General features: G+C 44.3%; 1 protein-coding gene across 10 annotated transcripts in view; it reads right to left on the bottom strand.

Annotated features, from left to right (window-relative positions):
* LOC137369760 (intermembrane lipid transfer protein VPS13B-like) overlaps positions 1-15,079 on the bottom strand; it is a 1,379,747-nt gene that overhangs the window by 517,214 nt on the left and 847,454 nt on the right. For all 10 annotated transcript variants that reach the window (XM_068031175.1, XM_068031169.1, XM_068031166.1 and 7 more), the window contains one exon: positions 9,546-9,766. In XM_068031175.1, the coding sequence (XP_067887276.1) occupies positions 9,546-9,766 (221 nt within the window). The remainder of the gene's footprint in view (positions 1-9,545; positions 9,767-15,079) is intronic.

The raw sequence follows: 15,079 nt of genomic DNA, 5'->3' as shown, positions 1-15,079 counted from the left end.
AGGAGGCCATTTAGCCCCTCGAACCTGTTCCACCATTTAATGAGGTCATAGTTGATCTGTGACCTAACTCCATATCTGTGCCTTAGTCCCGTATCCCTTAATACCTTTGGTTAACAAAAATTTGTCAACCACTGATTTAAAATTAATTAACCAAGTATCAACTGTCATTCGCAGAAGAGCAGTCCAAACTACTACCACCATTTGCACATAGAATTATTTCCTAAGTTCACTCCTGAAAAGCCTGGCTCTAAATTTTAGACTATGTCCTCCAGGCCTTGACTCTCCAACCAGCAGAAATAGTTTCCTTCTATCTACCCAATCTGTTCCCTTTAATATCTTGAAAACTTTGATCAAATCGTCCATTAACCTTCTAAATTCTAGGGAACAAAACACTGATTTCTGTCATCTCTCAACCAAATTTAACCTTTGGGGTCCGAGTATCATTCGAATAAATCTACGCTGCACTCCTTCCAAGGCCGATATATCCTTCTAAGGTGTGTTCCCAGAACTGCTCCAAAGTACTCCAGGTGTGGTCTAACCAGGGATTTGTACAGATGAAGCATGACTTCTACCCCCTTGTATTATAATTCTCTAGATATAAAGGCCAGCAGTCTATTAGCCTTTTTGATTCTTTTCTTAACCTGTTTATGATCTTTTAATCTTTATACCTGGACTTTCAAGTTTCTTTGGGCCTCCACAGCTTCTACCTTTTCACTGTTTAGAAAGTACCCTGTTCTATCCTTTTTAGGTCCAAAATGGATGATCTTACATTTGCCTACATTAAAATCCATTTTCTACGGTTATTAATTAATTTCTTTTGTAATTTTATGCTTCCATCTACACAGACGTCAATGTTACCTATCTTTGAGTCATCAGTAAAGTTGGATATGTTTCTTTCTATCCCATCATCAAAGTCGTTATAAATATGGTGAATACAAGAGGTCTCAACACAGATCCTTGTTGGGTACCATGAGTCACATCCTGTCAATTACAGTACCTACCCTTTACCAAATACCTTTGGATGTCCAAGTAAACCACAATTACCCTTATCAACCCTTTCTGTTACCTCATCATAAAACTTAATCAAATTAGTTAAACATGATTTGCCTTTAACAAACCAGTCCTGCTTTCCTTATGTCCCAGATTATCATTTCTAAAAGCTTTCCCACCACCGAGGTTAAACAGACTGGCCTCTAATTGCTGGGTTTATCATGACACCTTTTTTGAACAAGGGTGTAACATTTGCAGTTCTCCAGTCCTCTGGCATCACCTGGCACCACCATCTAAGGAAGTTTGGAAGAATATGGCCAGTGCCTCTGCAATTTCCTCCCTTAACTTCCCTCAGTATCCTCGGGTGCATCTCATCCAGTCCCGGTGATTTATCAACTTTAAGAATAGCCAGTCTTTATTACTTTATAGCCCAACCAGTGTCTCAGCTACCTCGCCTTTATCTATGACTTCAGCAGCATCTTCTTCCTTCATAAAGACACACCTAGGACACTGGGCAGGCCATCGCCCCGTGCCTGGCCCGGGACGGGGCACAGTTAATGATCAGCAGCCGCAAGCAGGCCAGTGTGGACAGGGCCCTGGGACAGCTGCAGGTCGAGGGCCTGTATGTTTCAGGCATCGTCTGTCATGTTGGCAAAAGGGAGGACCGGGAGACACTGGTCGACGAGATCCTAAACTCATTTAAAAGGTACCTGGACATGCACCTGAAGGGCTGTAACCTGCAAGGCTACGGACCACGAACTTGAAGCTGGGATTAGATTGGGCGGCTAGTTTTTTTTCAGCCGGCACAGACACGATGGGCTGAATGGCCTCCTTCTGTGCCGTACGTTTCTACGGTTCTATGCAATGTACTGATTTAGTACCTCAGCTATGCCTTCGGCCTTCATGCTTAGGTCCCCTTTTTGGTCCCACCAATCCTCTTACTATTGTTTTACTATTTATATGCCAATAGAAGACTTTTGGATTCCCTTTAATGTCAGGCTGACTGGCATATAATTCCCTGGTTTCTCAAACTGTGGAGCGACATGCACAATTTTGTAATTTAAAGGAATCGTTCGCGAATTGAAAAAACTTTGGCAGATTATAGGTAGGACATCTGCAATATTCTTATCTACTTCCTTCAAAACCCTGGGATGGAAACCATCTGGTCCTGGGGAACTTGTCACTCTTTAGTGCCGTTATTGTCCTCATTACTGCTATTTCCTTACATTCATTTTGGTTAAGTCCATCCCTGATTCAAAATTAGCTTCGTTGTAAAGAAAGATTATCCTAATCAACTCTCTCATTGTGTCTGTACTATAGATTGATCTTCACTGGAACAAGACTGTTCCAACTAATTTTACTCGAAACTGAAAAAAAGCAAAGGGAGATTTTCATTGCTCCATTTGAAACACCACTGAAAGTGAAATAGCAGCCCAAAATGTCCTGGTGCAGGCCCTATCGCAATGCGTCCTGTTAAGGTTTTCCACACCGTTCAAATCAAAACATTTTTACTCCTGAAATTGATCAAAGCACAAGGTTGGCCAGTCATCCGGGACAGCAAACTATCTCCTTAATCATACGAACATAAGAATTAGGAGCAGCAGCAGGCCCCCTGAGCCTGCTCCACCATTCAACAAGATCATAGCTGATCTGCTTGTAACCTTGACTCCACATTCCCGCCTACCCCCGATAACTTTCCACCCCCTTGCTCATCAAGAATCTATCTACCTCTGCCTTCAAAATATTTAAAGACTCTGCCTTTTGAGGAAGAGAGTTCTAAAGACTAAACCCTCAGAGAAAAAGATTCATGATCCTTTGAGAGAAGAAAATTCTCCTCATCTTCGTCTTAAATGGGCGACCCCTTATTTTTAAATAGTGACCCCTAGTTGTAGATTCTCCCACAATGGGAAACATTCTTTCAACATCCACCCTGTCAAGACCCCTCAGGATCTTATATGTTTCAATCAAGTCACCTCTTACTCTCCTAAATTCCAGAAGAAATCCTAGCCTGTCCAACCTTTCCTCATAAGACAACCCGCCCATTCCAGGTATTAGTCGAGTAAACCTTCTTTGAACTGCTTCCAACTGCATTTACATCCTTTCTTAAATAAGGAGACCAATAATGTACACAGTACTCCAGATGTGGTCTCACCAATGTCCTGCATAACTGAAGCATAACCTCCCTACCTTTGTATTCAATTTCCCCCGCAATAAATGATAATATTCTATTTGCTTTCCTAATTACTTGCTGAACCTGCATACTAACCTTTTGCAATTCATGCATGAGGACACCCAGATCCCTCTGCGTCTCAGAGCTCTGCAATCTCTTACCATTTAGATAATATGCTTCTTATTTATTCTTCCAGACAAAATGGACAATTTCACATTTTCCCCTATTATACAGTATTTGCCCACTCACTTAACCTATCAATATGTGTAGCCTCCTTATGCCCTCTTCACAACTAGTTTCCTCCCTATTTTTGTGTCATCAGCAAATTTAGCAACCATACCTTCGGTCTCTTCTTCTAAGTCGTTTATATAAATTGTAAAAAATTGAGGCCCAGCACTGAACCCTGTGGCGCATCATTTGTTGCATCTTGCCAACCAGAAAATGATCCATTATGCCTACTCTCTGTTTCCTGTTAGCTAGCCAGTCTTCTATCTATGCCAATATGTTACCCCTACACCATGAGCTTTTATTTTCCGCAATAACCTTTGATGTGGCACCTTATCAAATGCCTTATGGAAATCTAAGTACAGTACATCCACCAGTTTATCCATACCAAATGCTACTTCTTCAAAGAACTCCAATAAATTGATTAAACATGATTTCCCTTTCACAAAACCATGTTGACTCTGCCTGAATACCTTGAATTTTTCAAAGTAGCTTGCTATAACGTCTTTAATAATAGCTTTTAACATTCTCCTAAGACAGATGTTAAGCTAACTGACCTGTAGTTTCCTGCTTTCTGTCTCCCCCCCACTTTTTGAATAAAGGAGTTACATTCACTATTTTCCAATCTAATGGAATCTTTCCTGAATCTAGGGAATTTTGGAAAATTATAACCAACGCATCAACTATCTTACTAGCCACTTCTATTAGGACCATAGGATGAAGTCCCTCAGAACCCGGGGACTGAGAAAGAAACAAACAGAGGAACAACAGAGAAAGCTCTGGTTAGGCCTCAACTGGAGTAGTGCTTCCAGTTCTGGTCATCACACTTCAGGATGGATGTGAGGGTCCTTTAGAGAGTTCAGAAGAGATTTACCAGAATGGCTCCAGGGAGGGGGAGTTTAGTTACAATGTTAGGTTGGAAAAGTTGGGGTTGTTCTCCTTAGAACAAAGGAGATTGACAGGAGATTTGATAGAAGTGCACAAAATTATGACAGGCTTTGATAAGTTAGCCAAGGAAAAACTGTTCTCCCTCCCCCCTCTCCCCAGCTACAAGGACTAGAGGACACAGATTGAAGTTTTTGGGCAAGAGATACAGGGAGGATATGAGGGAGAACTTTTTTATGCAATGGTTGTAATGACCTGGAGCTCGCTGCGTGTTGGAAGCGGAGACAATTAGTGACTTCAAAAGGAAATTGGATGGCCATTTAAAGGAAACAGATTTGCAGGGCTATGGGGATCGAGCAGGGGAGTGGGACTGATTGGATAGCTCCGTGGAGAGCCAGCATGGACTTGATGGGCCGAATGGCCTCCTTCTGTGGCATAAGTGACTCTAAGACAATAGGATAAATTACAATCAAATCAGATACAGGAAGCGAAATTAAGAGATTAAAAGAGAAAGAAAAAAAAGAGACAATAAAGAAAAGTTAAAAACTTTTCTTTTTGCTTTAACTTTTAAAAAGCTCTACAAAAACAATTTACCACCGGCAGGAACGAGACTCCACAGTTTCAATTGTTCCCTTTCTGAACCAGAGAGTTTGAGCAGCAGTTAAAGGGCCCTTCCACTGGAAAATAGCTGATCTAACATTCTGTGGCAAATTTAATGTATAAATGCAGCAATTTCTTGAAACTCATGGGGAGGTTGAAGGCAAGATCCCATTTTTGAGAGGCTACTGGTGGAGTGATACAAATTGTCCATCAAGTTGTGGTGATGTACAATTTACAGCATATTTCTTCCTCGCCACAAATTGCTAGGTTATTTTCATATTGATAACAGCGTGAGCATAAAAATCACCATTATTTTGCCAGCAAATTCTGGCACAATATGTTCAACTGCATTTCATTAGGTACCTTCCTATTCCAGATACTAAATCCAAAAGAAACATAGCTACCAAACTTGATTATCACCATCTTTGATGATTCCAACATATACAATTTGAATTGGATAAGATTAATTTGACTAGATATACCGAGTACAGCAAGAAAGCAGACTTTCAATATATTCTACTTTACCAAAGATTCCATAATATGAGAAGTTAAGTGATGCATTAAGTCTCCGTTTCAAACTTCCAATCTCGGTGCCTTTAGCAGCAAGCTTCAAGGACTAATGAAAATCCAAACTTATCTAAAGCTGAGAGATTTGGTAGAGCAGGGTGATGTTACATTCCAGCATCGTTAAACGTTCAATGACAAAATTAAAATTTACAGGTTAGCCAAGTTTTTAAACTTTGCCAGGCAGCTGGAGGAGAGAACTGTACAATTTTGATTTGATGCAAGGTTGTTTTCCATATTACAAAAAAAATTCTGAAGTGTTTTTTTATCATATTTACAAGCTAAAAAAAAAACTAAGCAGTTTTAATCGATTACATCACTTGAAGATACACGAACAAAAGAAAAAGGGACAGCCACATTGCTAGGTGTTTATTACAGACCCCCAGATAGTCAGCGGGAAATTGAGGAGAAAATATGTGCGCAATTTGCAGAGGTGTGTAAAAATAATAGGGTAATTATATTAGGTGATTTCAACTTTCCCAACATGTATACATGTAAAATGTATACAGGAGAACTTTTTAGCTCAATATGTAGAGGATCCATCAAGGGAGGATGCAGTGCTGGATCTAATTCTGGGGTATGAAGCCGGACAGGTGGTTGATGTGTTGGTGGGGGGGCATTTTGGTGATAGTGACCATAACATGGTACAATTTAAGCTTGTTATGGAGAAAGAAATAGACAAGTTGCAAAAAAAGGTTTTGGATTGGGGGGAGCAAATTTTAGTAAAATAAGGCAGGATCTGGCCAAGGTAGACTGGAAAGAGTTACTTATCGGGAAATCTACAGAAAAGCAGTGGGGGGCATTCAAAAGGAAATGGGGAGGGTACAGGCCCAACATGTTCCCTCTAGGGTAATAGGTAGGAGCAACAAGCCCAGAGAACCATGGATGACCAGAAACATTCAGGGTACAATGAGAAGGAAAAGAGAGGCTTTTAGCAAATACAAGGAGAGCAAATCAACGGAAGCATTAGTGGAGCCAGAAGACATTGGGAGGGTGTTGAATGAATACTTCACATCTGTCTTCACCCAAGAGAATGAGGATGTAGATATGGAACTTGGAGAGAGAGACTGTGAGGTTCTTGAGCAAATTGTCATAGGGAGTGACAAGGTATTGGAGGTTTTGGCAGGCTTCAAAGTGGACAAGTCTCCAGGTCCGGACGATTTGTGTCCCAGGATGCTGTGGGAGGCGAGGGTGGAGATTGCAGGGGCTCTGACCCTAATTTTTAATTCCTCTCTGGCCATGGGGGAGGTGCCAGAGGACTGGAGAACAGCTAATGTGGTCCCACTATTTAAGAAAGGTTGTAGAGATAAGCCAGGGAACTACAGACCAGTGAGTCTCACGTCAGTGGTAGGGAAACTATTGGAAAAAATTCTGAAGGAGAGAATCTATCTCCACTTGGAGAGGCAAAATTTGATTAGGAATAGTCAGCATGGCTTTGTCAGAGGGAGGTCGTGCCTAACAAATTTGATTGAATTTTTTGAGCATGTGACCAGGTGTGTAGATGAGGGTAGTGCAGTTGATGTAGTTTACATGGATTTCAGCAAAGCCTTTGACAAGGTCCCACATGGGAGACTTACCAAGAAAGCAAATGCACATGGGATACAAGGTAACTTGACGAGGCCGATTCAAAATTGGCTTAGCTGTAGGAGACAGAGTGATGACAGACGGCTGTTTTAGTGACTGGAAGCCAGTGTCCAGTGGCGTACCACAGGGATCTGTGCTGGGTCCCCTATTGTTTGCCATTTATATAAACGACATAGATGATTATGTGGGGGGTAGGATCAGTAAGTTTGCGGATGACACAAAGATTGGCCGAGTGGTTAACAGTGAGGTGGAGTGTCTTAGGTTACAGGAAGATATAGACGGGATGGTCAAATGGGCAGAAAAGTGGCAGATGGAATTTAACCCTGAAAAGTGAGAGGTGATACACTTTGGAAGGAGTAATGTGACACGGAAGTATTCAATGAATGGCCTGACACTGGGAAGTTCCGAGGAACAAAGGTACCTTGGCGTGTTTGTCCGTAGATCTCTAAAGGCAGAAGGGCAAGTTAATAGGGTGGTGAAAAAGGCATATGGGACACTTGCTTTTATCAATCGAGGCATAGATTACAAAAGCAGGGAGGTCATGTTGGAGTTGTACAGAACTTTGGTAAGGTCACAGCTGGAGTACTGTGTGCAATTCTGGTCGCCATATTATAGGAAGGATGTGATTGCATTGGAGGGGGTGCAGAGGCGATGGAACAAAGGTACCTTGGCGTGTTTGTCCGTAGATCTCTAAAGGCAGAAGGGCAAGTTAATAGGGTGGTGAAAAAGGCATATGGGACACTTGCTTTTATCAATCGAGGCATAGATTACAAAAGCAGGGAGGTCATGTTGGAGTTGTACAGAACTTTGGTAAGGTCACAGCTGGAGTACTGTGTGCAATTCTGGTCGCCATATTATAGGAAGGATGTGATTGCATTGGAGGGGGTGCAGAGGCGATTCACCAGGATGTTGCCTGGGATGGAACATTTAAGCTATGAAGAGAGGTTGGATAGGCTTGGTTTGTTTTCGCTGGAGCAGAGAAGACTGAGGGGTGACCTGATCGAGGTGTACAAGATTATGAGGGGCATGGACAGGGTGGATAGGGAGCAGCTGTTCCCCTTAGTTGAAGGGTCAGTTATGAGGGGTCACAAGTTTAAAGTGAGGGGCGGGAGGTTTAAGGGGATCTTGAGGAAGAACTTTTCTACCCAGAGGGTGGTGACAGTCTGGAATGCCCTGCCTGAGAGGGTGGTAGATGCAGGTTGCCTCACATCCTTTAAAAAGTACCTGGATGAGCACTTGGCACGTCATAACATTCAAGGCTATGGGCCAAGTGCTGGCAAATGGGATTAGGTAGACAGGTCAGGTGTTTAAATGAATCGGTGCAGACTCGATGGGCCGAAGGGCCTCTTCTGCACTGTATTATTCTGTGATTCTGTGAAAAGGTTAAGAATGAGAAAAACTATATTTGAGTTGTGAAAATACACCCGAGTCAAAATTAAAATTTCTTATGCACTTGACTTTATTTTACACAGCACAGCAAATTTGCAACAAATGAAATGAACCGAAGTGTTCATAAATACTTTTGAAATATGTTTGATTAATCTAGGAAAAAATGTAAAACACGCCACTATTAAGTATTGGGGAGACATTGGCGTAGTGGTAATGTTACTGGACTGGTAATCCAGAGTCCAGGCTAATGCTCTGGGGATACAAGTTTGAATCTCGCCACAGCAGATGGTGAAATTTGAATTCAATTAATAAACCTGGAAATAAAAGCTAGTCTAATGGTAACCATGAAACCACTGACAATTGCTGTAAAAACCCATCCGGTTCACTAATGTCCTTTAGGGAAGGAATTCTGCTGTTCTTACCTGGACTGGCCTACATGTGACTCCAGTAATGTGGTTGACTTTTAAATGCCCTCTGAAATGGCCTAGCCAGCCACTCAGTTCAAGGGCAATTAGAGATGGACAATAAATGCTGGCCTAGCCAGAGACGCCCACAGCCCACAAAACACTGTAAAACTGGTTTAAGACTTTTACAATTAAAATCAATGCAAAGTGATTTTCCTGAGGTAACAAAAATATGAAGGATTTCAGGTTTGGCAGAAGATTTCCACCACTGTATGGAATGTGTTCGATTAATGGAAACTTAAGTCCACATTATTTAAATCTGAAATCTCTTTAATGTTACAGCCCACATCTATAAACATATTGTGTGAAGTTATGATAAACTCTTGAACAAGCAGCTCCAGTGGACACTTTCAAAGCTGCTGTACATTAATTCTGCTACATAATACTTTTCAAAACTACACATCTGCAACTGATTTTACTCCATCAGTTTTAAGATGCACTTTAGACTGCAGTTACTAAATTTCTTTTGGAAGAATCTAAATTACAAAAAACTTGAGAGCACATCAAAGCGGTAAACTAATCTTTCTTCCCGATCTTGGTCACCAAACTCAAAAGAGAGAGCTATGATGTTTAATGGAATAAGGATTCTCCTATAAAGTACAGGACAAATTAACTTAAAGAAAGTCATTTCTTATTTTCCCCACAATAAATCAATTAGCTGCACCAACACCAACCTGAGGGTTTGAGCATTTCATCTCCAGAGACTCCAGGTCCACGTGGAGACAGACGACAAACGAATGTCTGGTTTCGGGGCCGCAGGCTTGCAGCTTGTGTGAAGTGATGGCCAGAGTCGAAGTACAGCCTAAGGGTTCCACGAGGTTACATGCCTTTAGCTGCCCGAGCAGAGTATACACACTGAACTGGCTGAGACTGATTGTCCAGGGGAAAGCATCACCTGAGGAATGAGAAAAAAAAATCTCAATCTATTAAGTAACCATTTCAACAAATGTTCGCCACCTCCACGCCCCCGACTTCCCAGTTTATTGGTACAATAATGCATAGCAGACAGATATAATCTTAAACCCAGCATTAATAAATGAGATCACACATAAAACGTACAAGAAAAACATTTGTTATTCCAGATATTGCCATATCTGTTGAATAATTCTTTCAAAGAGCTGGCATAAGCCCGATAAGTCAAATTGTCATCTTCTTTCCTGTATGATTCTAAGTTGCACGTGCTACTATCCTCTTACATAAGTGGCACACTCTCATCTTTTAAGATTTCTACATCTTATTTCATGTAATTTATCTTGGCAATCCTGTGATAAGCAACATGTTTCCAGACCTGTGATAATGACAGTCTGAAACCATCTGGTAGAAGGTTTGAGAGTGCACACAGAGACAGCTCCCTTAGATCCTGCTTGTTTATATTTTAGTTAAGCATCAGTGCTCCACTTGATGCCTATCGAAAGTGGACGACCTCATTGAAAAACTGGAATCTGGGGGCAATCACAAGTCCAAAACATGTTCTGCCACGCCCTGGTGCAAAAGCCAACTCTTGCTCTGTGATGTGCCACGTTATGCACTGCCTGGGTGGTGGGGGCAGGGACGTAGAGAGCGAGGGCAGGAGAGATGGAGGGAGAGGGAGGGAGGGATGAAGGAGGGGGAGAGAGGGATGAAGGAGGGGAAGGGAGAGATGAAGGAGGGGGAGGGGGAAATGAAGGAGGGGGAGGGGGAAATGAAGGAGGGGGAGGGGGAAATGAAGGAGGGGGAGGGGGAAATGAAGGAGGGGGGGGGGAAATGAAGGAGGGGGAGGGGGAAATGAAGGAGGGGGAAATGAAGGAGGGGGAAATGAAGGAGGGGGAAATGAAGGAGGGGGAAATGAAGGAGGGGGAAATGAAGGAGGGGGAAATGAAGGAGGGGGAAATGAAGGAGGGGGAAATGAAGGAGGGGGAAATGAAGGAGGGGGAAATGAAGGAGGGGGAAATGAAGGAGGGGGAGGGAGGGATGAAGGAGGGGAGGGAGGGATGAAGGAGGGGAGGGAGAGAGAGGGAGGGATGAGGGGAGAGAGAGGGAGGGATGGGGGGAGAGAGAGGGAGGGATGAGGGGAGAGAGAGGGAGGGATGAGGGGAGAGAGAGGGAGGGATGAGGGGAGAGAGAGGGAGGGATGAGGGGAGAGAGAGGGAGGGATGAGGGGAGAGAGAGGGAGGGATGAGGGGAGAGAGAGGGAGGGATGAGGGGAGAGAGAGGGAGGGATGAGGGGAGAGAGAGGGAGGGATGAGGGGAGAGAGAGGGAGGGATGAGGGGAGAGAGAGGGAGGGATGAGGGGAGAGAGAGGGAGGGATGAGGGGAGAGAGAGGGAGGGATGAGGGGAGAGAGAGGGAGGGATGAGGGGAGAGAGAGGGAGGGAGGGAAGGAGAGGGAGAGATGAAGGAGCAGCATGGAGGGAGGAAGGGGGAGGGAGCGAGGGAGGGAGGAATGGGAGGGAGGAAGAGGGAAGAGGGAGGAAGAGGGAAGAGGGAGGAAGAGGGAAGAGGGAGGAAGAGGGAAGAGGGAAGAGGGAGGAAGAGAGAAGAGGGAAGAGGGAGGAAGAGGGAAGAGGGAGGAAGAGGGAAGAGGGAGGAAGAGGGAAGAGGAAGAGGGAAGAGGGAAGAGGGAGGGAGAAAGAGGGAGGGAGAGAGAAAGAGGGAGGGAGAGAGAAAGAGGGAGGGAGAGAGAAAGAGGGAGGGAGGGAGGGAGAGAGAAAGAGGGAGGGAGGGAGGGAGGAAGAGGGAGGGAGGGAGGGAGGGGGAAAGAGGGAGGGGGAAAGAGGGAGGGGGAAAGAGGGAGGGGGAAAGAGGGAGGGGGAAAGAGGGAGGGGGAAAGAGGGAGGGGGAAAGAGGGAGGGGAAAGAGGGAGGGGAAAGAGGGAGGGGAAAGAGGGAGGGGAAAGAGGGAGGGGAAAGAGGGAGGGGAAAGAGGGAGGGGAAAGAGGGAGGGGAAAGAGGGAGGGGAAAGAGGGAGGGGAAAGAGGGAGGGGAAAGAGGGAGGGGAAAGAGGGAGGGGGGAAGGAGGGAGGGGGGAAGGAGGAAGGGGGGAAGGAGGAAGGGGGGAAGGAGGAAGGGGGGAAGGAGGAAGGGAGGGAAGGAGGAAGGGAGGGAAGGAGGTGGGGGGGAGGGAGGAAGGGAGGGAAGGAGGTGGGGGGAAGTGGGGAGAAGGGGGAGGAAGAGAGGGAGGGAGGGAAGCAGGAAGGGAGGGAGGGAAGAAGGAAGGGAGGGAGTAAAGGCAGGGATAGAGGAAGAGAGGGAGGGAGGAAGAGTTGGAGGGAGGGAGAGATGGAGGGAGGAAGAGAGGGTGGGAGGAAGAGAGGGTGGGAGGAAGAGAGGGAGGGAGGAAGAGAGGGAGGGATGGAGAGAGGAAGAGAGGGAGGGAGAGAGGAAGAGAGGGAGGGAGGAAGAGTTGGAGGGAGGGAGGAAGAGAGGGAGGAAGAGAGGGAGGGAGGGAGGAAGAGAGGGAGGGAGGGAGGAAGAGAGGGAGGGAGGGAGGAAGAGAGGGAGGGAGGGAGGGAGGAAGAGAGGGAGGGAGGAAGAGAGGGAGGGAGGGAGGGAGGAAGAGAGGGAGGGAGAGAGGGAAGAGAGGGAGGGAGAGAGGGAGGGAGGGAGGAAGAGAGAGGGAGGGAGGAAGGAAGGGAGAGTGGGAGGGAAGAAGAGAGAGAGGGAGGATGAAGGCAGACAGGAAGGAAGGAATGAATTTATATAATGCATTTCATGACCTTAGGACAGCCAAAAGCACTTGACATTTCAAAAATAATGAATTGTCTGTAGGCACAGATGTAATTAAATAACTACGTGTCTGTTTTCAATGAGCAGCTCTGTGATTTCCCCAAGTGCTTGAATGTTCCACCGCTTCTGATAAGGACAAAATATACCAGAACACACTTTGGTTTTAAAAGTTAATGCACCAATTGAAAACAAAGCAGTCAGAAGATTGAATGGGTTTGGCTATATCCAACTAGATACATATGGAAATTTCACTAATTTAAGGTAAGGGAAGTCAAAGGAAAGTGATACGAGAATAACAACTTCTTGTATTTATATAGCACTTTAACACAGAGAAACATCCCAAGGTGCTTCACAGACTTTTAAGGGAAAAAGATGGCAAGCCAAAGAAGGAAGTATCAAGAGAAGTGACCAAAACCTTTGTTAAGAGATCAGGTTTGAAGAGAGTTTTAAACTAAAACAGCAGGTGGAGAGGCAGAGGGGTTTAGAGAAGGAAAATCAGCAAAATTTCCTCCTACTTGCTGAACAGTATGAGCAATTAACTTCAGTAATGAGAGGGGCACGGGCAGAAAAGCTGTTAAGTATGAGGCTATCAATTGAAAATTTAAGGATTGGGATTAATAGATTTTTGTTTGGCAGGAGTATTAAGGGATATGGAACCAAGATGGGTAAATGGAGTTCCAATACAGATCAGCCAAGATCTAATCAAATGGTGGAACAGACTTAAATAAAAATGGTGGAAGACTTGATGGGCTGAATGGCCTACTCCTGTTCCCATGTTCCTACATTAATGACAGGAAATGATAGTGCAACACAGGTATAATATGTGAACACTCAAAGTCATATAACATTTAGAAGATGAAATAAAGGAGACAGCGTAATGCACAGTATTACAGTTATCAGATGCTGCCAGACCTGCTGAGTATTTCCAGCATTTTTTGTTTTTATTTCAGATTTCCAGCATCCGCAGTATTTTGCTTTTATTACAGTTATCTAGCCTTGGTTCGTGTAGCAGTCTTCAGTAACCACAAACGCAGCAGAAATTCCAGAGGATTACTTTTAATGGTCTGGTTAAGGTCAGACATTAGCACGTTTGTTTTTATACAGCTCCTTTTCGGTATTATTTCACAGTTCTGTGTTTTGGGACCAATTGAATCTGTAATTAATTTTCAACATAGCAAAATAATTAAATCACAAAATTATTTGGGGGACACAGCATGATATTGCTCAAACATCTTGGGGCGCATTAGTTAAATTGTATTTTGTCTGTCTTTAGTAGTAACGAAAGGAAAGGCCTTTAAAGGCCTGTAGAGTTTTTTTCTCTTAACTTCAACATTTATATCACCTATTATATATAGCAAGCTAAATACACATTTCAACAAGCTTTGCTTGAACTAACAAAACACAGTTTTTAAAATATCATGTTTAACAACTGTGATAGACAGATCTTGCTGGAGTGGGGCATCTTGCAGCACATGCCATCAGTTTGACTTTTTCTGCACTATTCAACTCTAACTTGTTGGACGTGCAAGTTGATAACGGCTTGGCAAGGACAATGAGATCTCTGGCACCTCAGTAATCAGTGGGACCAACCGCTGGGATTTCAGGACAGCAAAAGAAAGAGGGACATCAGAGAAGGAAATAGGGTAAAAAAAAATGCAGGCAAATTAGTGTCAAATCAGGTACAGAAAGAGAAATTGAGGGAAAGAAATATGAGGTTGAGAGAGAACAAAGTAAAGTAAGAAAAAAAATTGGCATTTTTAAAATCTCAAACAGCAATTTGCTACCTGCAGGAATTAGATTGGACGGTCTAATTTTTTTTATTCTTTCATGGGATGTGAGCGTCGCTGGCTAAGCCAGCATTTATTGCCCATTGCCCTTGAAAAGGTGGGGGAGAGCTGTCTTCTTGAACCGCTGCAGTCCTTGGGGTAGGTACACCCACAGTGCTGTCAGGGAGGGATTTCCAGGATTTTCGCCCTGCGACAGTGAATCAGGATGCAGTGTGACTTGGAGGGGAACCTGCAGGTGATGGTCTTCCCATGCGTCTGCTGCCCTTGCCCTTCTAGGTGGTAGAGGTCACAGGTTTAGAAGGTGCTATCAAGGGAACCTTGCCAAGTTGCTGCAGTGCATCTCATATATGATGCACACTGCTGCCACTGTGCATCGGTGGAAGACAGAGTGAATGATTAAGGTGGCAGATGGGGAGCCGATCAAGCAGGCTGCTTTGTCCTGGATGGTGTTGAGCTTCTTGAGTGTTGTTGGAGCTGCACTCATCCAGCCAAGTGGTGAGTATTCCATCACAATCCTGACTTGTGCCTTGTAGATGGTGGACAGGCTTTGGGGAGTCAGATGAGTTACTCGCTGCAGAATTCCCAGCCTCTGAGCTGCTCTTGTAGCCACAGTATTTATGTTGCTGGTCCAGTTCAGTTCCTGCTCAATAGTAACCCCCAGAATCCCTAAGGTGGGGATTCAGTGAGGATGATGCCATTGAATGTCAAGGGGAGATGG

Source organism: Heterodontus francisci, chromosome 5, assembly GCF_036365525.1.
Source record: "Heterodontus francisci isolate sHetFra1 chromosome 5, sHetFra1.hap1, whole genome shotgun sequence".
In the NCBI taxonomy this organism is placed as follows: Eukaryota; Metazoa; Chordata; class Chondrichthyes; order Heterodontiformes; family Heterodontidae; genus Heterodontus; species Heterodontus francisci.
The sequence above is the reverse complement of the archived record's forward strand: the minus strand, read 5'-3'. Positions and strand labels throughout refer to the sequence as shown.